General features: G+C 41.1%; 1 protein-coding gene and 1 long non-coding RNA gene across 3 annotated transcripts in view; one reads left to right on the plus strand and one right to left on the minus strand.

Annotated features, from left to right (window-relative positions):
• Positions 1-27129, plus strand: part of gap43 (growth associated protein 43) — a 43999-nt gene extending 16870 nt beyond the window's left edge. For both annotated transcript variants that reach the window (XM_034167917.1, XM_034167918.1), the window contains exons 2-3: positions 1331-1883; positions 25949-27129. In XM_034167917.1, the coding sequence (XP_034023808.1) occupies positions 1331-1883; positions 25949-26028 (633 nt within the window). In that variant the 3' untranslated portion in view covers positions 26029-27129. The remainder of the gene's footprint in view (positions 1-1330; positions 1884-25948) is intronic.
• LOC117508241 lies at positions 1430-20136 on the minus strand. The gene is made up of 3 exons (XR_004560023.1): positions 20108-20136; positions 16286-16291; positions 1430-1535 (listed from the first exon to the last, which is right to left on the minus strand). It is a non-coding gene; the product is annotated as an uncharacterized LOC117508241 (long non-coding RNA).
• Positions 27130-27444: the final 315 nt, after the last annotated feature.

The raw sequence follows: 27444 nt of genomic DNA on the forward strand, positions 1-27444 counted from the left end.
TGAGTTTTTCCATGCCTGTCGGTGACGTCATTCGCCTGTGAGCACTCCTTGTGGGAGGAGTCGTCCAGCCCCTCGTCAGAATTCCTTTGTCTGAGAAGTTGCTGAGAGACTGGCGCTTTGTTTGATCAAAATTTTTTCTAAACCTGTGAGACACATCGAAGTGGACATGGTTCGAAAAATTAAGCTGGTTTTCAGTGAAAATTTTAACAGCTGATGAGAGATTTTGAGGTGATTCTGTCGCTTTAAGGACTTTTCACGGTGCGAGACGTCGCGCTGTGCTCTCAGGCAGCGTCATCAGCCTGTTTCAAGCTGAAAACCTCCACATTTCAGGCTCTATTGATCCAGGACGTCGTGAGAGAACAGAGAAGTTTCAGAAGAAGTCGGTTTCAGCATTTTATCTGGATATTCCACTGTTAAAGGAGATTTTTTTAATGAAAGACGTGCGGACGGGTCCGCGCGTCGGGACGCAGCCGACGCGGCGCGGCGGCACAGGAAAAACACCTCCGTGTTGATAACCATTTGTAAAATCCAGTTGACTTTTGATGGCTTTCAGTGGAGTGAGTATATGAGAAATTGTTTATCAGCTGGAGATGTTCCAACGTGTCCTCAAGGCTTCCAACAGAGGTGTTTTTCCTGTGGCGGAGCATCGCGGCGGCTGCGAGCCGACGCTGCAATCCGCCCGCACGTCTTTCATTAAAAAAATCTCCTTTAACAGTGGAATATCCGGATAAAATGCTGAAACCGACTTCTTCTGAAACTTCTCTGTTCTCTCACGACGTCCTGGATCAATAGAGCCTGAAATGTGGAGGTTTTAAGCTTGAAACAGGCTGATGACGGCGGCTGAGAGCGCAGCGCGACGTCTCGCACCGTGAAAAGTCCTTAAAGCGACAGTATCACCTCAAAATCTCTCATCAGCTGTTAAAATTTTCACTGAAGACCAGCTTAATTTTTCGAACCATGTCCACTTCGATGTGTCTCACAGGTTTAGAAAAAATTTTGATCAAACAAAGCGCCAGTCTCTCAGCAACTTCTCAGACAAAGGAATTCCGACGAGGGGCTGGACGACTCCTCCCACAAGGAGTGTTCACAGGCGAATGACGTCACCGACAGGCATGGAAAAACTCACGCATGCGCACGAGGGTTCAAGCATGTCTGACGTAAAAACATATGAATGAAATCCATATAGTTTTTGAAAAAAATAAAAAGGACCTATACTTTACGGACAGACCTCGTACACATGAATATGAGCAGATTGTAGAAGAATAATCTATGAATCCTCTGGATCTATTCCACACATGCTAATCATCCGTGTCATTCTTTTGGCTGCCAGGTGGAGAAGAACGAGGAGGCGGACCAGAAGATTGAGCAGGATGGTACCACCAATAAACCTGAAGACAAGGCCCACAAGGCTGCCACTAAAATACAGGCTAGCTTCCGCGGACACATAACTCGAAAAAAGATGAAAGACGGTGAGGAAGAGAAGGAGGGAGACAGCCCCTCTGTTCCAGAGGAGGCAACAGAAGGGGGAGAGGAGGCTCCTGCAAAGGAGGAGGCTGCTGTGGCAGAGGAGGCCAAGAAAGAAGAGGTTACGAGCCAAGCCAAAAGTCCAGTGACGGACAAGCCGGCTAACTCTCCGGCCGCCGCTGCGTCTCCTGTAGCGGATCCCTCTGAACCCCAGAAAGAGGATCCAAAGGCAGAAGAGAAAGCCAAGGAGAAGCCCAAAGAGGTGGAGGCAGCCAAAAGTCCTACCACAGCTGCAGAGGAGAAGAAGGAGGAGGAGAAGAGCGAAGATAAGAAGGAGGAGGCCAGACAAGCCGACGTGCCTGCAGATGTCAGCCTGACAGCTGAGAAGGAGGAGCATAACCAAACAAAAGATAAACAAGGTACACGGATCGTCATAGGGCTTTTACCTGATTGACACCCAGAAGACTTACAGTCATTTATCCACCACACGCACACACACACGCACGCACACACACACACACACACACACACACACACACACACACACACACACACACACACACACACACACACACACACACACACACACACACACACACACACACACACACACAAGGCATAAGAGCATTGGAAACGCCCTCTTTTTCTTGGGACAGCCGCTCTTTTTAGTGGTCTGTTGGTAGAAATGGCATTTTTAGCTGTGAATTAAAAACAGAAAAAAAGGAGCTGACTGTGAAACATCTTGTGTTGCATTTTGTCCACAAGAGGGGGCTGGTTACTTACTATAGCAGCTTCGTATCACTCTTCTTCTACTACTGACCACTTGCTCACAAAACGTCACATAAAACTAGCAAATGACCACTTATGGGGACGGCCGCTTCCATTGCGCAATATATACACAGCATATCTTCACACAGGAAAACGGTGTATTTTTTTCAGCTGCAATCACTGAAGCAATCGTGAAAAGTGCAGTTTTTTTCGGTTCTCAGTGGAGAAGGGAGGACAAGGCAACTGGGAGAGGTTGTGTTGGTAAGTGTTAACCTACACAGCTAAAGCTGGGCTTACACTGTGCAAGTTTTGGCCCCTTTTGAACCAATTTTTCACTTGCCCAGCAGATTTCTGCGATCTGCACAGCTCTACTTGTTGGAGCAGCCCAGGTCTCGAAGCAAACAGTGGGGTGATCATGCTTTCACAGTAGCAGGTCCTAAACTTTGGAACTTGCTGCCCCTTGACTTGCGTGCCATCTCGGATCTGCCCCTTTTTAAAACAAAACTCAAAACGTATTTGTTTAGATGTGCTTTTGATACTTAGTCTTTTTAGACTTGGGAATAAAATGAATCTGTGTTCCTCTTTTTAACTATATTTTAAATGTGATTTTTATATGTACAGTGCTTTGGTCAACTTAGGTTGTTGTAAGGCGCTTAACAAATAAAATTTGATTGATTGATTGATAATAAACCAGCTGACTGTAATTACTTCAACTCTTCAGGCAGGTGGATGAGCTCATTATTGAGATCACCTGTTTTAGGTGCACAGGTAGAAGCAACACGAGAGGGTTTTTACTTTCTAAAGCTGGAGTTTTACACCTCTGGTGCAAAGTTTCAGCTTAATCGTGCGTCCTGCATTATACATGGAGTAACTAGCTGTGTTTAACATCTCACAAACACCTCCTGATCGGCAGTCATATGTTCGGATGAAAATCAAACCTGTTTGATATTCTGGCTGGCCCTCGTGAGGGTATCGCACTATTGAAGCAGCGCTACAAGCGCCTCCAAGCCGATTTACCCCAACTTCTCACAATGCGCATGTGCAAACACCGATGCGGAATTGGTGAGAGCATAAACAGTGATCATCTCTTTGGGAGAGCAGCTTCTCTTTCTTTTTTCCCCCCTTAATCTTCAACTCATGTAAAGTCCTGTATTGTTTTTTTTTGTAGTTAAAAATTTGACATCTTACATTGAGAGTTTTTGTAAAAATAAGAAATGTAAATAAAGTTTGAAAAAAAAGACCCCCAAAAAAGCTTCTGTTTACGTTTTGCTTCTGGAAACATGAGTCCGACGTGTGGTTTTTGATCGTACAATGTGAGTAATCAGATCGCATCAGAGCATCGAGCCGTATAGTGTGAGAACATAAATCGTGCGCTCTGAACTTTTACACCCTGCGGTTTTGTCGCACAGCTGGAGCCGAGTACAACGATTGAAAATATCATACAGTGTCTGCCCAGCTTAACCAGAGTAGCTGTGTTCTCTCACCTGAACAATCACTTCAACACGTTTGTGCTCTGAGTCACAAACAAACCGCAACACATATCCACTTTCCTCCACATCGTTACTTTTTTTTTGCATTTTCAATTTGCCCAAAATCTCAGAGAAAGTGCTGTGTGTCTGTCCCCGGAAGTAGAGAAATTACCCTCAAACAAGACTATGCTGCCCAATTGATATAAAGTTTCAGTTGGTACCCAATTTTAATCCAATCAGAACTGTCTCTTTTCAATTGCACAGAATAAAAACTGGCTATTCTCAAGATATATTAAATAGACTGCATTTATGTAGCGCTTTTCCATCTGCATCAGATGCTCAAAACGCTTTACACATCAGTGCCTCACATTCACCCCGATGTGAGGGTGCTGCCATGCAAGGCGCTCACTACACACCAGGCGCAACTACGGGATTAAGGACCTTACCCAAGGGCCATTAGTGATTTTCCGGTCAGCCTGGGATTTGAACCAAGGATCTTCTGGTCTCAAGCCCAACACTTTAACCACTAGACCAGTGGTGACCAAACTATTCCAGAAAGGGCCGAGAGGGTGCAGGTTTTCTTTACAGCCACTGACTCCAGCAGGTGATTTCAGTGTTGAATTCATCCCACCTGCTCAAACTGATGTTCATCAGTGAAATCACCTGCTGGAGTCAGTGGCTGCAAAGAAAACCTGCACCCTCTCGGCCCTTTCTGGAATAGTTTGGACACCACTGCACTAGACCATCCCCTCCCCTATATTGATTTACAAACATGAAATGTTCCTTAAACAGGTCATGTTTAGCAGGGAAGACAAAACTATATTCTCCTTGAGGTCTGCAACCATGCATTTTCGAGCACATTAACAACAACCAGTTGAGACGTTTATTAATCAAGAAAGAATGTCTTTCTGTAAAGTAGATAAATAAATAAAAGAACAACAGACTGTACGTAGTCTCCTTGGCAATGAGTGCTGGAAATAACTGGATTGGAATTTACAGCTCTTTGGCAGTGCTCCACCATTCGATGCTTAACAGCGAGACAGCTCAATATAAGGCAGTGTCCCAGAGATCCAGAAACCACAGACAAGGGGGAGGTGCCACAAACAGAAAAATGAGGATGTCTTACAATGGCTGAGAATTATTAACTGAGGCCATCAAATACAGCCATTGGGTATTGCGAAGACTTTGTGTCCGTCTGTCTGTGTGTGCTCAGCATAAGTCCAGTTCTGTTACGGGGCGCTGTAATTGCTCTGTTAGGAATGTAACGTTGGACTGAACAAGTCATAAAGAACCACTCTTTTCAGTTAGTAAAAATAACTTCGAGGCTGTTAAAGACTTGTTCATCTGCCTCATCCTTGTTTGTTTAGTGGCGTATCAACTGATTGGTGCACCACATTAAAACAAACCTTTCAACTCTGATGTAATGTGTCACGGCACCTCTTTATGGAAAGACAGGTGAACAATGAAGTGAACTCAGTGCTCCATGTCCAAATGTATGATGAATGGTTTGAGCTGCTCCATGGAGCTGGAACAGGTGATGAATAGAGAGTAAAAAGTGAGCTGAACATCATGCATTCCTATTATGTGCTAGCGGCCAAGTATATAAATAACCAGAAAGTCTGAAGGAACAAGGTGGTAAATGAACGAGTCTTTTACTTGATTGGCTCCTACAGACCTGGATTTGTAAAATTAAGAGCTTTTGTCATCAGGATTATGTGAAACTTCATGTTTTTGTGAATATCATCTTGGTATTATATGCAGTGGGGGAAATAAGAATTTGACCCACTGTCAATTTTGAAGGTTTTCCCACCTACAAAGAATGGAGAGGTCTGTAAGTTTTATCATAGGTACACTTCAACTGTGAGAGACAGAATCTAAAAAAAATGGTTAGGGTGGGGGGAAAGAGTAAGATTAGGTTATGGTTATGGTTAAGGTTGGGGGTAGGAGTAGGGTTAGGAATAGTGAGTTTAAAAAAACCCCGTCACGAAAATTGGACTCATTTTGTCACGGGAGCACGAAAAAACAAAAACATGAGACTGGGCTGGGTTTTTAAATAATTAATTTGCATTTTATTGCATGAAATAAGTATTTGATCACCTACCAACCAGCAAGAATTCTGTCTCTCACAGACCTGTTAATTTTTCTGTAAGAAGCCCTCCTATTCTGCACTCTTTACCTGTATTAATTGCACCTGTTTGAACTTGTTACCTTTATAAAAGACACCTGTGCACACACTCAATCAATCACACTCCAACCTGTCCGCCATAGCCAAGACCAAAGAGCTGTCTAAGGACACCAGGGACAAAACTGTAAACCTGCACAAGGCTGGGATGGACTACAGGACAACAGGCAAGCAGCTTGGTAGAAGACAACAACTGTTATGATTATTTATTAGAAAGTGGAAGAAACACAAGCTGACTGTCAATCTCCCTCGGTCTGGGATTCCATGCAAGATCTCACTTTGTGGGGTAAGGATGATTCTGAGAAAGCTCAGAACTACACAGGAGGACCTGGTCAATGACCTGAAGAGAGCTGGGACCACAGTCACAAAGATTTCATTAGTAACACATGAGGCTGTCATGGTTTAAAATCCTGCGGGCAGCAAGGTCCCCCTGCTCAAGCCAGCACATATCCAGGCCCGTTTGAAGTTCACCAGTGACCATCTGGATGATCCAGAGGAGGCATGGGAGAAGGTCATGTGGTCAGATGAGACCAGAATAGAGCTTTTTGGAATCAACTCCACTTACCATGTTTAGAGGATGAGAACAACCCCAAGAAAACCATCCCAACTGTGAAGCATCGGGGTGGAAACATCATACTCTGGGGATGCTCTTCTGCAAAGGGGACAGGACGACTGCACCGTATTGAAGGAAGGATGGATGGGGTCATGTATTGCGAGATTTTGGCAAACAACCTCCTTCCCTCAGTAAGAGCACTGAAGATGGGTCATGGCTGGGTCTTCCAGCATGACAATGACCCCAAACACACAGCCAGGGCAACTAAGGAGGGGCGCTGTAAGAAGCATTTCAAGGTCCTGGAGTGGCCTGGCCAGTCTCCAGACCTGAACTCAATAGAAAATCTTTGGACGGAGCTGAAACTCCAAACCCGAAAGATCTGGAGACGATCTGTATGGAGGAGTGGACCAAAATCCCTGCTGCAGTGTGTGAAACCTTGGTCAAGAACTACAGAAAACATCTGACCTCTGTAATGGCAGACAATTGTTTCTGTACCAATTGTTAAGGTCTGTTTTTCTAGGGGGTCAAATACTTATTTCATGCAATAATGGTAAGGAGTTTTTCCTTACCACTGCTGCTCTGGTGGTTAGTAAGGTTAGATCTTACTTGTGTGAAGCGCCTTGAGGCAAATCTGTTGTGATCTGGCGCTATATAAATGAAAAGAAATTGAATTGAAAAATAAAATCCAAATTAATTATTTAAAAATCATACAATGTGATTTTTCTGGATGTTGTCCCACCTATTTCAGTTGAAGTGTACCTACGATAAAAAGTACAGACCTCTTCATTCTTTGTAGGTGGAAAAACCTGCAAATTTGACAGTGGATCAAATACTTATTTCCCTCACTGTAGGTGATGAGTCACACTTGAGTTCAAAAGTCTTGGATAAAGGTAATCCTCAATTTTAAAACTACCAGAACAACAATTATGAAAGAAATCTGATCTTTTCTAACAGAGGTATGAATATTTGATTTGAAGATTTTTCTTGACTTTGACTTTTGATATATGTGACCTTGCACATTGAATCAAAAATCAAAAATTTTATAATGATATATGAAAAATTGCTCCAGGCTGTTCACAATCAGACAAACAAACAAACTTTGTTGGCGGTGGTAATAAAGGGATTGATAAGTGTTAAGCTAACCACTGACTCAGTTTATTTGTTTAGTTTAGTTGTAAAGTACAAGTGACAGCTGACACACTAGAGCTGAATGTTGCCTTTCCAGTTAGATATCCAGCAAAACGTTCATGTAAAATATGTCAACATTTTATCTGGAGGTCTTCCTGATAGGCCCTCTGGTGGCCTGTTGTTGTTACATATGTCTGTTATTGTCTTTCCATTTCCATTTCAAGTCATTTTTTGGCCCTTTCAATCACAATTGAAGGTCTACTGTGTTTTTTTTTTTTTTTTTTTTGCTACATGAAGCTAACATTAGCATCAGATGTGTGGCACTGTCCTCTGATTCTCAAGCGGCATGCTGGGAAGCTGAGTTTCCCAGTCTCTTTTGGTGTCTTGACATAATTTCAAGACACATTCTTTAAAATTCTATTTTTTTAAGAAAAGGTGAATTTTAAACATATTGGTCATAAAAGATTGGAAATCCTTTATTTGAAAAATATGAAACAAAGCTGTCGTGCTTCACTATCATCACTCATCTTCAACCACTTATCCGGGGTCGGGTCGTGGGGGCAACAGCTCTAGCAGAGGACCCCAAACATCCCTTTCCCGTGCCACATTGACCATCTCTGACTGGTGGATCCTAAGGCATTCCCAGGCCAGTGTGGAGGCATAATCTCTCCACCTAGTCCTTGGTCTTCCCCGGGGTCTCCTCCAAAATGGATGTGCCTGGAACACCTCCCTAGGGAGGTGCCCAGGAGGCATCCTTACCAGATGTCTGAACCACCTCAACTGGCTCCTTTCAACACGAAGGAGGAGCGGTTCTACTCAGAGCTCCCCAAGGATGACCGAGCTTCTCACCTTATCCCTAAGGGAGACACCATCCACCCTTCTGAGGAAGCCCATTTCTGCCTCTTGTACCCGCGATCTTGTTCTTTCGGTCATAACTCAATCCTCATGACCATAGGTTAGAGTAGGAACGAAGATTGACCAGTAGATCGAGAGCATCATGTTTTGGGTCCCTTGTCGTCACAACAGTACAGTAGAGGGAATGCAACCCACCCCTGCTGCACTGATTCCCCAGCCAATCTCACACTCCATTGTCCCCTCACTAGTGAAAAAGACACAGAGGTACTTGAACTCCTTCACTTAGGGCAAGACCTCATTCACTACCCATCGGTTTCCTGCTGAGAACCATGGCCTCAGATTTAGAGGTGCTGATCCTCATCCCAGCCACTGTTTGAGAGTTGTTGCTCCTTGAGGCACCTAAGACCTTCAGGCCACAGCTCCCCACTGTAGCTTCAGCAATGGAAACTTTGAACATTGCCCATTCTGGTTCAATGCCCCAATCTCCACAGGGATGCTAGAAAAGCTCCACCGGAGGTGTGAGTTGAAAATCTGTTGGACAGTTGGCTCCTCCCGACTTTCCCAGTTTATGTGCCCTATCCGTTTGGGCTTACCAGGTCTGTCAAAAGTCCTCCCCCACCCTCTGATCCAACTCACCACCAGATGGTGATCAGTTGACAGCCCTGCTCTGTATATCGAAAGCCATAAAATATTCAAAGAGACTATACAGTAGGTCTAAGCAAGAATACCAATCATTTAAAAGTGTCACATTATCAATCTTTTCACAAAGTTAATCAGGTGATTTTGTGTTTTAAAAACAGAAATCAGTAACTCGTAGACACTGGTATAATGCTACAAATTAGAAAACATTTGTAGGTCTCTGAGGTTGACCTGTTTCTGTATTTGTGGCTTTTTTTTTGTTTGTTTTTGGCCGGGGCGCCCGCGACCCGGGCCACCCTGCATGGGTTTTGGGTCTGATAAATGCACGCATCCTGTGAGGGGTCAGCGCTCGTTGGCATGTATTAGCGCTAGAATTACCACAGTTATCCAAGTAACTGAGAGCGACCAAAGGAACCATAACTGATTTAATGAGCCATTCACAGTTTCACTTTACGGGCCGTGTGTGCTTAAACTTGCATGGCTTAATCTTTGAGACAAGCATATGCTACTGGCAGGATCAACCAGGTAGGCTGACTCTCAGCAGTGGTGGCGGCAGCATCCAGGCCTAGGCAGGCGGGCGGGCGGCCGAAAGGCCAGGCGGGGCTGAGAGGCAGGGCCCTGCCTCGCAACCTGCGCCTGTCTCCGGTCCCCGGGGGCCCCTCCGCTAACCACCACCAGCATGCGCAGTGAACCCCGACACATAGCCGACAGGCGACGGGCGGGTAGGCTGGATGCAGCCGTGCAGGCTCGGGAGAGAGTCGTCGTGGGTGGGGGTCCTGAGAAAAATGGGGTCCTGTATTTGTGGCTTTAAATAGAAAGGAGCTAATATTTGTTGTGCTGACAGTGACGGTGTGAGCGTGTCAACCAGTGTAAACAGGCTCATGGAGCATGTTCAACACAACAAGCAGGCGTCCATATACTGACCTCTGTGACATATGTCACAGAAACCTAACATTAACTGTTTCAGGTTTAAATTTTTTTTAATGCAGGAATGTTTCCACATTGAGAGCAACAGAAATGTGGTACTTGAGAAATGTTTAACATCAAATCCCAACCTTTTATATTTGTAAAAGAGAAATAAAAAGTTTTTCACAATATTACTCCTTTAAACATGATTATTCTTCAGAAGGTATACAGTATGTGACATGAGCTGACATTTGTGGGTCAGACAGGTAGTTAATGGAGGGTGTGTGCGTGCGTCCGTGCAGTCGTGCACGCACGCGCACACACACACACACATGCGCACACACACACACACACACACACACACACACACACACACACACACACACACACGCACACACACACACACAGCAAGTAGACTACAAGGAAACTAGGTCACCCAGGCAGCGCTGTCTCCACGTTGTCATAGTTACCACCACGATGGGGTAGCCGTCCTGCACGGTGCACACTGCGGATAACAGGTGCTCTGCTTTAAATGAATGATTAATGACCTCTGCTGGCTGCAATCCACGTTCAGGCAGCTGGTCACAGATCAGCGCAGTTTGTCAAAGAACTGACAATTAGAAGACCTCAAACTGTTAGTCACAGTTTTACAGCTGATGAACAAGTCGGACTTCAGCTGAAATCACTTGGTTGTCAGTGGACAGACTGCAAGCTGCTTATACAAGAACACAAAGTGCTCCAGTCTGACTGAATAATTGATGAGGTATCCTCGATATATGCAAGCCAGATTCTCCACCAAACACAGACTTTGTGACTACTTTCTCTTAGACATATTTCTGAGTCACATATAACGACAAGAAGTGTTAGAGCAAGTACATCTACCACTCCCTCAGGGCTGGATTTCTGGAAATCTGAAACACCTGTATGCTCTGGTTTTCATCAAGATTATTGACAACAGTAACCAAGAATGCCACAATTTGAACAAAACCAAAAGAGTCCACCAATGATAAAGGATACTGCTGCTAATGACATTACTGGAATTCACCTCACACCTGTAGAAACCTACAGTGCTGCACAAAAGTCCTTAACACTTTATTAACCAAGTGCCATCAGAGATTTCTGACGTCTGCCAATCCGGACCCAGATCACCTCCAAAATGTAGTGGAGTCATCCATGACATAATATGTGTCCTTGTAGAAAATTTGGTGAGAATCCGTGAAGTAGTTTTGATGTAATCTTTCAAAGCCTAAAGTGAAACGATCCAGAATCTGGATCTGGATCACCTCCAAATTTTAATGGAGTCTTCCTTTATCTAATATCTCTCTCTCTCTTATATAATATCTCTCTTTTGACGTAATCCTGCTAACAGACAGACAAATAAATAAATAAACACCGATACATTTTAGTACGTGCGCAATGTTGACCTTGGTAGTGCACATTGTGTGCTTCTTACCCTGTGTGCTGCTATACAGTGCAGCTGGAACCAATTTCCCTGAGGGAGACTTCCCAAGGTATTAATAAAGTTCTGTCTAATCTCTAATCTAATCTAGTAATTTCAAACTGCACGTAACTTCACTGCATCTGCTCTGAATTCCCCTCATGCATGTGATGAGATTCTTTCTTCTCACAAGCACAGACATGTATATGGCCAAAACAAACTTACAGCAAACTTAGAATGAATAAAACCAACTTAATTTTAGCTTTGAACTGTTGCATCAAAATGAACCAAACTTAACTCAGTTTATCTGCAGTATATGTCCTTTTAACTTGGAGATGTTCGAGAGGATAAAATTTATTATTTTTGTAATATTTTAATATTTTTCTGGGAAAATATGTAAAAGGTCCTTTGACATCTTTACTCTCAGATAAGATAAAATATTTTTATTGCCACTGTAAAACTATAATGAAATGCCAATTTAGGAAACCTGCAGATGCAGAGTAAGTCCCTAAAATGTACAAAAAAAGAGAGAAAATTGATGCTTCAGAGTACACAAATTACACATATAACACAATTACACAAATTACAAAGTACACAAATGTTTAAACACTTCACTATCATAAACACTTTATAGAATGTCATGAGAGATGAAAACATGCAAATAGTATGTACAGAAACAGATAGACTAAAACAAGAGCAATCTGAGATTTCCAATGTCCGCCATGCAGTTCGGATCCGGATCACCTCCAAAGTTCAGTGGACTCTTCCATGCCCTAATATCTATCTGTGGTGCAAATTTGGTAAGAATCCATGAAATAGTTTTGACGTAATACTTCAAAGCCTATAAAGTGAAAACCTGAGCCAGAATCCGGATTTGGATCTGGATCACCTCCAAAATTTAGTGGAGTTTTCCATGCCCCAATATCTGTGGTACAAATTTGGTGAGAATCTGTGAAGTAGTTTGGATGTAATCCTTTAAAGCCTATATAAAGTGAAGTTTTGATCCAGAATCCGGATTCAGAACACCTCCAGTAGGTCTTCCATGGTCTAATATGTGTCTGTGGTGAAAATTTTGTCAAAATCCATGCCGTAATTTTGGCATAATCCTGTTAACAGACAGACAGACAGACAGACAAATAAATAAATGCAGATGATTTTATTACGTTCTTGTCAGACGTAATAAAGGATGGGGAAAGAATTGACTACTGCTGAGTGTGCACAGATATACTTATGATATTGCACTTAAGAACACGGAGTGGCAATGTGTAGAGGTGATGGTGGTGGTGGTGGGGGGCTGTTAAGGAGGAAGGAGGGAGGGTAGGTGAAGGGTCACTGCTGTGAGACAGCCCTGTAATAGAAGCTGTTCCTGTATTTATACTCAGGAAACATAAATAATAAATTTCAGCTAAAACTATCAATAAGAAGTTGAAGAGACACTGGTGCAAAAGCTTTAATAAGCTTTCATCAGATTTGGATTCTGGATCAAGATTTCACTTTATATAGGCTTTGAAGGATTACGTTAAAATTACTTCACAGATTCTCATCAAATTTGCACCACAGATAGATATTAGGCCATGGAAGACTCTGCTGAATTTTGGAGGTGATCTGGATCTGGATCTGGATTGGCTGACGTCAGAAATCTCTGATTGCTCTTTGTGCATTCTGCACACACTCCAAAAGGCATAACTGTGGAAGAAGAGGGTACGGACACTGGACTGGCCCGCCTGCAGTCCTCACCTCTCCATGACATAGACAGCGTGGAGAATTTTAAAATGTGCACACCCTAAGATGTGTTTCCAGGAAAAATAGAGACAAAATAACTCCTAAAATACTTCATCACTTGTATCCTCAATGTCAAAACATATTTTAAGTGTTGTGCGAAGGAATGACAAGATTACCATGTGCTTTGGCATCCCAACTTTTCTTTTTTCTTTTTAGAATGTGTTCCAAACCTGAAATGCAGGAATGGGTTATACAGTATTAACAAATTAAATTAAGTTGATCCAACAGAACATAAAATATTTGGTATCACACTGTCTGCAATGAAATAGAACTTCAAGTAAGAATCATTGTGGGGTTTTTTGCTTGTTTGTTATGTTTTGTGTTTGCTTGATTGTTTTTACATTTTTCATGTTGTCCCACCTATTTCTGATTCGAGGTTGTATTTATACGAGTGAAGCGACGCAAAGCTTGCTCATGGTACACTGAGTCCAGGGTTTGCCTTTTAGAATAAATACTGTAGTTGTGTGCCTTAAGGGCACCAAAATCTGAAAAGTCTGATGCCCCTCAGAAAAGTTCGGTGCCAAACGTACGAAGCAACTAGGGGGATCTGGGGGCATGCCCCCTTAGAAAATTTTGATATAAAAGGATGCAAATGGTGCATTCTGGTGATATCTGGGGCAGAATTGGGGTGAAATTATGGGAGGGAATTTTTGTGTTTTTGGAGTAATATTTTCTGAAATTTAGAAATTTTCTAACCTTGTCAGAAGCTGAGATGACCCCATGCCAATATGCACAGGCAGATTGGCATTGGGGTCATCTAAGCTGCCAATGTTTTATTAAACATCCAGCCCATTAACAATCATGGCTCCCATGAGTGTTGATTACACTTGTGATTACAGAAAATCTATTAGCAGTCATCATGGTCACCTGCCATTTTCTGCAGCACTTCAAGGTGTTCTTCCTCAGAATCAGAATTAAACTCAGAATCTAAGGCAGAATCTGAGCCAGAGTCAGAGTCTGAGTCTACATTAGAGGCTCCAGCTGTATAGGCAGCAGCAGGTTCACCAGCAGCCTCTTCATCAGCATCCACTGCCACTGTCACAGAACCAGAACTGGTGGTATTGGCAGCAACCTGCACACGGGTGTCCTTGAAGGCTGGCTGCCTAGACCTCTCCCCTGATGACAGGAAGAGGTTGCCGCTCGCCGACTCCGGTTGTCAGTCAAGTTAACATGACGGACCTTGATCACACGGAGCGAGTTGTTGTGGAAAGCTGACAAACGTCATGAGACGTTCCCAATTCGGGGAGTATCATTATTTGCTACAGGAGCTGCTTCTGGATGACGGCCGCTTTCAGCGGACCTTTCACCTCTGCAGGACCCAGTTTGAGGACCTCCTGTCCCATTCACGCGCGCACATGTAAACAAAAATAAATAAATCAAATCAAATCAATTTCATTTATATAGCACCAAATCACAACAAACAGTTGCCCCAAGGCGCTTCATATTGCAAGGCAAAGCCATACAATAATTACAGAAAAACCCCAACTGTCAAAACGACCCCCTGTGAGCAAGCACTTGGCGACAGTGGGAAGGAAAAACTCCCTTTTAACAGGAAGAAACCTCCAGCAGAAGCAGGCTCAGGGAGGGGCAGTCTTCTGCTGGGACTGGTTGGGGCTGACGGAGAGAACCAGGAAAAAGACATGCTGTGGAGGGGAGCAGAGATCAATCACTAATGATTAAATGTAGAGTGGTGCATACAGAGCAAAAAGAGAAAGAAACACTCAGTGCATCATGGGAACCCCCCAGCAGTCTAAGTCTATAGCAGCATAACTGCACTAGTCAGCACTGCGGTATTGTATCACTTCCTGTTCCGGAGCACAGCGGTGTTTTTCTGTATCTGTTAGCTGTTTAATCTGCGCAGTTAGATTGATCTAGTTATCTAGATTACGATTTGTTTCCCAGTGTAATCTTTACGTGCCTTAACTAAAGCACTCCTTCTGCTGAATCACCTCTAAATTATTTACACATTATTCACTTTGCGTGTTTTTAGGAATCCGCTAGCTTAGCGTAGCTACTAGCTCTTAGCCGATTTAGCATGGCGGCTTCTCCTGTCTCTCCCGCACTTTTCTGCTCTGGGTGTGAAATGTTTAGTTATTCCTCGGCCTCCTTTAGCAGTAACGGTAATTGTAATAAGTGTAGCTTATTCATAGCTTTGGAGGCCAGGCTGGGTGAATTGGAGACTCGGCTCCGCACCGTGGAAAATTCTACAGCTAGCCAGGCCCCTGTAGTCGGTGCGGACCAAGGTAGCTTAGCCGCCGTTAGTTACCCCCTGGCAGATCCCGAGCAGCCGGGAAAGCAGGCCGACTGGGTGACTGTGAGGAGGAAGCGTAGTTCTAAACAGAAGCCCCGTGTACACCGCCAACCCATTCACATTTCTAACCGTTTTTCCCCACTCGACGACACACCCGCCGAGGATCAAACTCTGGTTATTGGCGACTCTGTTTTGAGAAATGTGAAGTTAGCGACACCAGCAACCATAGTTAATTGTCTTCCGGGGGTCAGAGCAGGCGACATTGAAGGAAATTTGAAACTGCTGGCTAAGGCTAAGCGTAAATTTGGTAAGATTGTAATTCACGTCAGCAGTAATGACACCCGGTTACGCCAAACGGAGGTCACTAAAATTAACATTAAATCGGTGTGTAACTTTGCAAAAACAATGTCGGACTCTGTAGTTTTCTCTGGGCCCCTCCCCAATCAGACCGGGAGTGACATGTTTAGCCGCATGTTCTCCTTGAATTGCTGGCTGTCTGAGTGGTGTCCAAAAAATGAGGTGGGCTTCATAGATAATTGGCAAAGCTTCTGGGGAAAACCTGGTCTTGTTAGGAGAGACGGCATCCATCCCACTTTGGATGGAGCAGCTCTCATTTCTAGAAATCTGGCCAATTTTCTTAAATCCTCCAAACCGTGACTATCCAGGGTTGGGACCAGGAAGCAGAGTTGTAGTCTTACACACCTCTCTGCAGCTTCTCTCCCCCTGCCATCCCCTCATTACCCCATCCCCGTAGAGACGGTGCCTGCTCCCAGACCACCAATAACCAGCAAAAATCTATTTAAGCATAAAAATTCAAAAAGAAAAAATAATATAGCACCTTCAACTGCACCACAGACTAAAACAGTTAAATGTGGTCTATTAAACATTAGGTCTCTCTCTTCTAAGTCCCTGTTGGTAAATGATATAATAATTGATCAACATATTGATTTATTCTGCCTTACAGAAACCTGGTTACAGCAGGATGAATATGTTAGTTTAAATGAGTCAACACCCCCGAGTCACACTAACTGTCAGAATGCTCGTAGCACGGGCCGGGGCGGAGGATTAGCAGCAATCTTCCATTCCAGCTTATTAATTAATCAAAAACCCAGACAGAGCTTTAATTCATTTGAAAGCTTGACTCTTAGTCTTTGTCCATCCAAATTGGAAGTCCCAAAAACCAGTTTTATTTGTTATTATCTATCGTCCACCTGGTCGTTACTGTGAGTTTCTCTGTGAATTTTCAGACCTTTTGTCTGACTTAGTGCTTAGCTCAGATAAGATAATTATAGTGGGCGATTTTAACATCCACACAGATGCTGAGAATGACAGCCTCAACACTGCATTTAATCTATTATTAGACTCTATTGGCTTTGCTCAAAAAGTAAATGAGTCCACCCACCACTTTAATCATATCTTAGATCTTGTTCTGACTTATGGTATGGAAATAGAAGACTTAACAGTATTCCCTGAAAACTCCCTTCTGTCTGATCATTTCTTAATAACATTTACATTTACTCTGATGGACTACCCAGCAGTGGGGAATAAGTTTCATTACACTAGAAGTCTTTCAGAAAGCGCTGTAACTAGGTTTAAGGATATGATTCCTTCTTTATGTTCTCTAATGCCATATACCAACACAGTGCAGAGTAGCTACCTAAACTCTGTAAGTGAGATAGAGTATCTCGTCAATAGTTTTACATCCTCATTGAAGACAACTTTGGATGCTGTAGCTCCTCTAAAAAAGAGAGCTTTAAATCAGAAGTGCCTGACTCCGTGGTATAACTCACAAACTCGCAGCTTAAAGCAGATAACCCGTAAGTTGGAGAGGAAATGGCTTCTCACTAATTTAGAAGATCTTCACTTAGCCTGGAAAAAGAGTCTGTTGCTCTATAAAAAAGCCCTCCGTAAAGCTAGGACATCTTTCTACTCATCACTAATTGAAGAAAATAAGAACAACCCCAGGTTTCTTTTCAGCGCTGTAGCCAGGCTGACAAAGAGTCAGAGCTCTATTGAGCTGAGTATTCCATTAACTTTAACTAGTAATGACTTCATGACTTTCTTTGCTAACAAAATTTTAACTGTTAGAGAAAAAATTACTCATAACCATCCCAAAGACGTATCGTTATCTTTGGCTGCTTTCAGTGATGCTGGTATTTGGTTAGACTGTTTCTCTCCGATTGTTCTGTCTGAGTTATTTTCATTAGTTACTTCATCCAAACCATCAACATGTTTATTAGACCCCATTCCTACCAGGCTGCTCAAGGAAGCCCTACCATTATTTAATGCTTCGATCTTAAATATGATCAATCTATCTTTGTTAGTTGGCTATGTACCACAGGCTTTTAAGGTGGCAGTAATTAAACCATTACTTAAAAAGCCATCACTTGACCCAGCTATCTTAGCTAATTATAGGCCAATCTCCAACCTTCCTTTTCTCTCAAAAATTCTTGAAAGGGTAGTTGTAAAACAGCTAACTGATCATCTGCAGAGGAATGGTCTATTTGAAGAGTTTCAGTCAGGTTTTAGAATTCATCATAGTACAGAAACAGCATTAGTGAAGGTTACAAATGATCTTCTTATGGCCTCGGACAGTGGACTCATCTCTGTGCTTGTTCTGTTAGACCTCAGTGCTGCTTTTGATACTGTTGACCATAAAATTTTATTACAGAGATTAGAGCATGCCATAGGTATTAAAGGCACTGCGCTGCGGTGGTTTGAATCATATTTGTCTAATAGATTACAATTTGTTCATGTAAATGGGGAATCTTCTTCACAGACTAAAGTTAATTATGGAGTTCCACAAGGTTCTGTGCTAGGACCAATTTTATTCACTTTATACATGCTTCCCTTAGGTAGTATTATTAGACGGTATTGCTTAAATTTTCATTGTTACGCAGATGATACCCAGCTTTATCTATCCATGAAGCCAGAGGACACACACCAATTAGCTAAACTGCAGGATTGTCTTACAGACATAAAGACATGGATGACCTCTAATTTCCTGCTTTTAAACTCAGATAAAACTGAAGTTATTGTACTTGGCCCCACAAATCTTAGAAACATGGTGTCTAACCAGATCCTTACTCTGGATGGCATTACCCTGACCTCTAGTAATACTGTGAGAAATCTTGGAGTCATTTTTGACCAGGATATGTCATTCAAAGCGCATATTAAACAAATATGTAGGACTGCTTTTTTGCATTTACGCAATATCTCTAAAATCAGAAAGGTCTTGTCTCAGAGTGATGCTGAAAAACTAATTCATGCATTTATTTCCTCTAGGCTGGACTATTGTAATTCATTATTATCAGGTTGTCCTAAAAGTTCCCTAAAAAGCCTTCAGTTAATTCAAAATGCTGCAGCTAGAGTACTGACGGGGACTAGAAGGAGAGAGCATATCTCACCCATATTGGCCTCTCTTCATTGGCTTCCTGTTAATTCTAGAATATAATTTAAAATTCTTCTTCTTACGTATAAGGTTTTGAATAATCAGGTCCCATCTTATCTTAGGGACCTCGTAGTACCATATCATCCCAATAGAGCGCTTCGCTCTCAGACTGCAGGTTTACTTGTAGTTCCTAGGGTTTGTAAGAGTAGAATGGGAGGCAGAGCCTTCAGCTTTCAGGCTCCTCTCCTGTGGAACCAGCTCCCAATTCAGATCAGGGAGACAGACACCCTCTCTACTTTTAAGATTAGGCTTAAAACTTTCCTTTTTGCTAAAGCTTATAGTTAGGGCTGGATCAGGTGATATGGTGGGGTGATATGGTACTATGAGGTCCCTAAGATAAGATGGGACCTGATTATTCAAAACCTTATAAGTAAGAAGAAGAATTTTAAATTCTATTCTAGAATTAACAGGAAGCCAATGAAGAGAGGCCAATATGGGTGAGATATGCTCTCTCCTTCTAGTCCCTGTCAGTACTCTAGCTGCAGCATTTTGAATTAACTGAAGGCTTTTCAGGGAACTTTTAGGACAACCTGATAATAATGAATTACAATAGTCCAGCCTAGAGGAAATAAATGCATGAATTAGTTTTTCAGCATCACTCTGAGACAAGACCTTTCTAATTTTAGAGATATTGCGCAAATGCAAAAAAGCAGTCCTACATATTTGTTTAATATGCGCATTGAATGACATATCCTCATCAAAAATAAATAAAATCAATAAATATCAATCAATCAATCAATAAATAAAATAAACAACTCTCCGCTGCTTGCTGTGGGGCTGCTGCTCGCTTTTCCCCCAAAAAGTCTGTCATAATTGTGTTTAGAAACCAGTCACTATTTGCTTTATCATACATCTGTGTAGTTAATAAGTAAAATAATCTTCACGGACGATTCGCTCGCGCGCACACGTAAGGAACAACAAAAAAAAAACTCTCCGCTGCCTGCTGTGGGGCTGCTGCTCACTCTTCCCCAAAAAACTCTGTCATAATTGTGTTTAGAAACCAGTCACCATTCGTTTTACTTTACATCTGTGTAGTTAATAAATAAAAATAAAATAATCTTCACGGATGATTCGCTCGCGCGCGCACATAAAAACAACTCTCCGCTGCTTGTTGTGGGGCTGCTCCTCGCTCTTCACTCAAAAACGCAGTCATAATTGTGTTTAGAAACCAGTCACCATTTGTTTTATTATACATCTGTGTATAATAAAATGTGGCATTACAAGCAGAGGAGATGAACATTTTTGATGAGGTTTTGTGTATGTGTAGCTCTCAGAAAGTCGAATTCTGCGCAAATTTTGTCTAAATTTGATAGATTTCTGTATAATTATTGAATAAAAAAGCTGGATTCCAGTCGGGAATGCAAGTCTAGAGAGTTGTGTGCCCGCCCCCAAAGTAGGGTGCCATGGGTTCCCAGGTAACTGCTAAAATCGAACCCTGACTGAGTCCCAAACAGGAAGTGGCAAATTTTGAGTCCACAGTGACGCAGGAAATGTCAAATGTTGAACACTTCTTGGATCGACACTTCCTGGACTGACAATACATGAGATCTCGTGGAATATTGCGGGATATTCAGTGGCAAGTTTACACTGAAGCAGGAAGTGGTAAATTTTAAGCTCACAGTGAAACAGGAAATGTGAAATGTTGACCACTTCCTGAATTGACAATACACGAGATCTCATGGAATCTCGCAGGAATTCTGTGGCAAGTTGAGACTGAATCAGGAACTGCCAAATTTGAGTCCACAGTGAAACAGGAAAGGTCAAATGTTGAACACTTCCTGGCATGGGTGTAGCTGGGTTGCACTGGACTCCCAGAAAATCTGATTGGACACCCCAGGTGCCACCCAGATGATTGACATGTCACGGCACCACACGTCTGGTTGAAAAGAGCCATTTTGAAATTGATGACACATATTGACTGCTAGGTCCCTCCTGTACAGTAGTTCTAATCCACCTGAGTTGAAGAAGAAGAATCTTTGAGCCAGATTTAAACCTGAACACATCATCTGAACCACAGACTCCTAATGACACCAAAGTTATATCGGCAATTAAACGGTTGTATTTTATTCCAGAAATGAGGTCCAGGTTGTTAAAAGTGACATTTCTCCTTTAATTCGGGTTGGCTTATATATGCGTGAGTCTCCAGTGATTTTAGATTAATAAAACGAGTAGGCAGCAGTTGATTCATGCTCTGTTTGCTTATTTGAGATGTAAGATGTTTCCCAAGTGTTTCTCAGTTGCCCTCAAAAGTATTGGAACACTTGTTATTTCACACATTTTAATTTGTTGATGCCATTTCAAATATAATTTTTTTTTCTAAAATTATCATCCTTAAACGCAAACTGATAGCAAATCTCTACAACTTGGTATGAATGTAATTAAAAATATGAAATACAGCTTCCTGATGGAGTGGTGCATAGACTTAGACTTGAAAGTTCAGCTAATTTGGTCATATTGTGCAGCCCTACTGTCACCTAGCTGAAAAGTTTGAATATGAATTTACATCTACATTAAAAAAATGCTTAAAGTGGCAGGGGGTTAACAGGGCTGTAGTTAGAAGCTGAAGGTAGCCATGCTAATGCTCCCCAGAAGCATTCACTGAAAAAAGTCTGAAGGACCAAAATTACAATGGTGAGGACTTTTATCGATGCATGTTAGATGCAAATAAATAAAATGCTTAAAATGGGGGGGGGGGGGGGTTGGGGGTGTTAAGAGGGCTGTAGTTGGGGGGTCTGGGGGTGAAGCCCTCCAGAAGCTGAAGATTTTTAGTCATGCTATTGCTCTCCAGAAGCATTTCCTGAAAAAGTGTGAAAGACCTAAATGACATGGTGAGATGCTGAAGAACTTCGCTCATTCATGTCCATGACATATACATATTAAACATTTACCAGTAAGTGTCAAATTTTGGAAACTGGTTGTCAATGATAAGTTTAGACACTTTTAATGTGCATAAAAGTTATAAAAAAGCCAGCAACACTAAATGTAATAAAAAAATTAATTGTGTTACTACTATTCAATGTTTAATACCTCAGCCAGTGAGGAAATGTTTTTGCTGTTTGCTTTTTGTTGTTGTTGTTGTCTGTTAGCAGGACAACTCAAAAGGTAAATCTGGTGAGCAGATGGATAGTGTTCCTTGACATAAGTGATTCACTTTTTGAGATGATCCTGAATATATTCTGCAACTGAGATCTAGAAGAATGTTTGACACACTGCAGTGTTTTGAGAGGATGTTAATGAAATTTGGTGAGCAGACAGATCATGCCCTAGAAAATAAGGGATTTTATTTTGAACTAGAGCACTGCACTCTACTCTACTTTCCAATTCCACAATTTTTACCTGGAAAAAAATTTTCAAGGTCAAAGTCCTGTTAGAAGTGACTTTTCATAAGCTAAATTAGATGTGATCAAATGTCAGGAGTATGTATTTAGTTCAGCACTTGAATAAAAGTTTTTTTTTCCTGGTGTTGTCAGTTTTTTTTCCTCAACTTTTTTGGTTTCTGAATTATTTTTCACATAATTTTCACAGAACATTGGTTATCTCTGGTATGCACAATTTGTCATTGCTTTTGGCACTTGGTTTCTGGTTACTGATAACTGGAAGATAAACAGACATAAAATTGGAACCTCCATCCAATTTTGGTGGTGTAGGTAAATCCATAACAGAAAAAATCAGAGTGATTGAGACACTTTTGATTGAGAAATAATGCAAAATGTACACCAAATGGGCTTTTCAATGTTAAATTCAAATGTCCACAAAATTCACAATCCCTACCAGATCTGGATCAAACTCTGTCAGGTGATAGTGAGTGCCAGTCTGCACTTCACCTTCAAATATGAGAGTGATTGGGGCACATTTGGTTAAGATATAATGTGAAATATACATTAAATGGGATTTTCAATGTTAAATTTAAATCCCCACAAAATCTGTAATCTGGATCAGATCCAGATCAAACTTTATCAGGCGATAAAGGATACCATCCTACATAATGCTCTCAAATGTGAAAGAAATTTGACCTTGTTTGACAGAGTTATGCATTTTTGAATCTTCATTCAATGTAAAAGATAGGGATTTTTTTTTGCAATTTTCCAAGATTTTCCAAGATTTTTTCTGACTTTGACCTTGAAAATTGAATCACATCTTGCCTATCAGAATATGAATCTTCAATAAAAAATTTATGTCATATATAAGATAAATGACAAATTGTGAACTCCAGCTGTTCACAAACAAACAAACAGGCAAACAAACAGACAAGCAGGCAAACACACAGGGGTAAAAACATAACCTCCTCCACCGAAGTTGGAGGAGGTTATTAGGTCTGGACATTTTAAGATTCCGGGAACATTTAATTAAAAAAAATACTTGTAATGAACTTGAATACCACTTTAAGACCAGTTGAATAACGTCCTAGGAAATAATTTATGATTTTTGATGCTCAATGCAAGTAAAGCTACACATTTTGGCAGTGAAGAATATGTGGCCTTGGCGGAGGTAGGCACTCTCTAAGTGCCTTCTAGTTTTTTAATGGGTTCTTCACGTTTGAAAACTCTTTGTTCCACAATGTTTCATGGAGATCAACTGAAGTCCTTTTGAGGAATTCTGCACAAGGAGACAAAAATCAACTATCAGAGCTAAGAAGCTTCTTGGTGGAAGTACAGCTCATACTGTGACATACGTCACGGTCTATGTCACGGTTGGTTAGCTGTGCCTACCATAGGCGTAGGAGGTGGGGTCTATTTGGGGGGGCGACACCAAATTACCATTACCATACTAAATTACCATATATTTATATACCCATATTTATATTTATATTGGTGACCAAATGGTGGCCAAGTGGTTAATGTACTTGGTTGGTTTATTTATTTTTTATCAGTTCTTCCTTGTAAATTCATTAATACAGCCATTGTAAATACATGAAGCAGCACTGATGCCAGAAAACTGACACATGGCTGTTTGTGTGAAAACGGCCCCACTGTGTGCACAGTTCAAGAACTGTGAGAAAGGACATTCTCAAGTCTGTCGAAATGGCTAACACACTACTTAGCTCTTACCTGGATGATGTGCTGTGACTCATGCTGTCAACACACACACACACACACACACACACACATTGCTCGCACTCCGTGACCCCCCTCGCCCCCGTTCTCCAAAGCAGTGATGTCATTCCTTGATGACTCTTCTTTCTATAACAGGAGTATGAGCTCATCTTAGTATGACATCATCGCTCTGGGGGCACTTAAATAAAAGATTTCAGCGGAAAGTATCAAAAAAGGTTCTGCAGCCATTGGACGAAATACTAAATAATAAAATTTCCCATGAAAAAGAAAATGTAAGTAGTTTGACCCCACTGTCAAATTATTGTTGATTAATTTACATAAAAAATTTATAACATAGATTTAAATTTGACTGGGAAAAACAGTTTTTATACTTTTTATTATGGCTATCACACACACACACACACACACACACTATATATATATATATATATATATATATATATATATATATATATATACACACACACACACATACATATATATAGTGTGTGTATTGATTTCATGTGGTGAGTCAGAAAAACTTTGTAATTTTACCAGAATGATTTGAAATTTACAGTACTGTGCATTTTTTAAGCAAGCCCAAAACTTTAAAAATGTGCATAAACAGCAAACATTTACAATTTCATAAAAAAACTCCAAAAAGTTAATGTGCATTCCTTGTGATGACCATGATCATGTGGTGACCATGAAGCATTTGCTGTTTTATCTGAGCCCAGCAGAAGGTTGATTCAGTTTATTTTGAAACCTTTTTTGAAAAATTACTTCCATTTTGTGGGCTAAGAAAAAATAGCAAATACTTCATAAGGACTCGTCAAGTATTTTGTGATAAAACTACATACATTTTTTACTGTGTTCTCCTCTAAATCTGTTTTTGTTGTTGTTTTCTGATTTAAATTGCATGTATGTCAATGAGTAATTTTGGGGAACTGTTGTTGTGTAGCAGGCATTCACAGCTTTTTTCCCCTCGGGATCACTACAGCAGTTCCAGTTTTGATCTGCCTGTTTTACACCCGATGCCCTTCCTGAAGCAAATCTACATGACTTGGTGAATGGGTGCAGGTTGTCTTAAACCAGGAACTTTCTGTTTTGGAAGCATGTGCACTGCCAAAATACAATTTTCTTTATTTAATAGTGCCATTGGCTGATGCCTGCATTCTTGTGGTTGCCTTGATCTCCATGTAACTATGCTTGTATACATGTTAGGAAATACCTAATCTGATTTTGATCAAAATTACCAGGTACACTGGGTGTGTGGATGGGAAGAAGTAACTTGATTTTGGTTAGGATTGATCAAGGATCAAGCTCAGAGCTCAGTCAAATTTATGGCCCCATAATAATAATAATAATGATGATAATAATGATAATAATTAATAATAATACTATTTATTATGTACTATATATAAAAAGCACATTAAATGTCTTCAAGCAGCACAAAATGTAACTAAAGGATCACCTGTAGCTTTGTGATGGATAATGAATCATTACTCAGCAGTGGTTGGTAAGCTTCCAGCAGATGTTGCTTGGATTTAGGACCCTGTGGGTATCATGTGATGTCAGCTGAAATGCTTCATGTCTTTATGAGGAGCACTCTCTTCTCCACATTATTTGCACAGCCGTTGTGGGATTTCAGATCGCAGCTTGTGTCTCCTGATTGACATGCTGTGGATTTAAGCAAAGCCAACATGCTGCTCGGAAAACGGAATTACAAAATACTGTCTTTATATTGTTTGTTTTGTTCAATCTTTTAATGTGCAATATCTAAATCACCAAAACTAGAAGCTGATACATGAAGTCTTTGATGCTCAGTATCAAAGAAGAACAATGTTCTTCTTTGATACTGAGCATGATTAATCCAAACCACGTCTTCCCAGGCTAATCTCTCCTCTCCCATCCTCTGTTCTCCAATCCACCTTTTCGTTCACCTCTGATCATCTCCACCTCCTCCTGACTTCTTTATACTCCACAATCCATCCTCTTCTCCCCCGTCCCTCTATATTTTTCCTCCTAGATGCTGCCGAGGAGTCTAAAGCGGAGGTGGTCGCCCTGGAAGATGCAGCGGCAGAGGCCGCCGATTCCAAGGATGACTAAGGCAAAGTTGAACCTAAAGAAAGCAGAATTAAGAGTATGATGAATAACACAAAAACAAAATCTAAAAAGGTTGCTCTTTGCCTTCCCAATGCGAAGGCATTCCGTTTCTATTTGTTTGTCATTTTTTGTGTGGCAATGATTTTCTCGTGTTTGGGGGGAGTTTCCAGCGTGAAGTTTTTTGGCTCAAGCTAATACTAAGAGGAAGTGATAATAACATGAATAATGGTTGTTAACGTGATGATGATGAATGAGGAGGGTGAGGAGCAGAAGGAGGAGGACTTGATTTCTTCAGTGTTTGTGATGAGTGAATTTGTCATAGAATCAATGCACCCAACTGGATAGTTGCACATTTAAAATGCATTGTGAATGCACTGTACTTTATTTTTGCATTGCAATGCACTTTAATAAAAAAAATAAATAAAAAAAAACTGCAAATAAAACCTGTAGTTCTGCAAATGCACGTGCAAAAGCAAACACTAGTTTTTTAGTGCTGCACAAGCGCACTGAGAATACATTAAATGCTGACATCAGATGGAGAAGAGAATGTATCGTTAAATGTGTGATGCTTCCAGTTGAGCAACGTTACCCTACAAAAAAAAAAAAAAAAAAGTACACGAGTATTACTTTCTCTTTTCTGCCTGAGTCATTCAAGCTTGGTTTGCACCCCTTTTACAAACTGCTTATTTCCCATAAAGGACCTGCTGCCATTTAAATGACACAAGCTTATAATAAACTATAGAGGTCAGCTTTCTATGTAACTGGCTCTTCTTATATGTTTATTTGTGTTCTGCCAAACATGACAACAGTAGCATGAACCATCAAACCAAATGCATGATGGGAACTCTCCCTCTGAGAGGAACTTTTTCGCAGTCACAAAAACTTAAAGAGGTGTGGCGGCTTCTTTTTGATGTCTTTGGTGTTGTTATGACAGTTTATATGAATTGGAAATACTCTTGCACTGATGTTAAGAAAAAAATAAAAATAAAATAAAATCAAACAAACAAGCAAAACAAGAAAAATACTTTCCTATGTTACAGTGAGTGCAATGTCCAGTTTCAACTTTATCAAGGAGTTCAAACATGTGAGAGAAAAAAATAAAAATGGTTTCAATGTCTGTTTTCAAAATAAAGCAAATGTGCCAATTACCATCACAAACTGTGGCGTTTGCTTCAAATGGTTTGGACATGTTATTGTGTAATGTGCATGTTTTTTGTGATATCATCATAAAATGTTTTCCATTTTTCTAAAATGTTTGCCAAAGCTCATGCCTCATTTTGTGACACCCTCACGAAAATCTACTCCATTACATGACAGTATCACATACTAAAAGATTAAGTCACTTTTTGTGATGCCATCACAAACGTAGCGTGAGATCAATCAATCAATCAATCAATTTTTTTTTATATAGCGCCAAAT

This window comes from Thalassophryne amazonica, chromosome 4, assembly GCF_902500255.1.
Source record: "Thalassophryne amazonica chromosome 4, fThaAma1.1, whole genome shotgun sequence".
Classification (NCBI taxonomy): Eukaryota; Metazoa; Chordata; class Actinopteri; order Batrachoidiformes; family Batrachoididae; genus Thalassophryne; species Thalassophryne amazonica.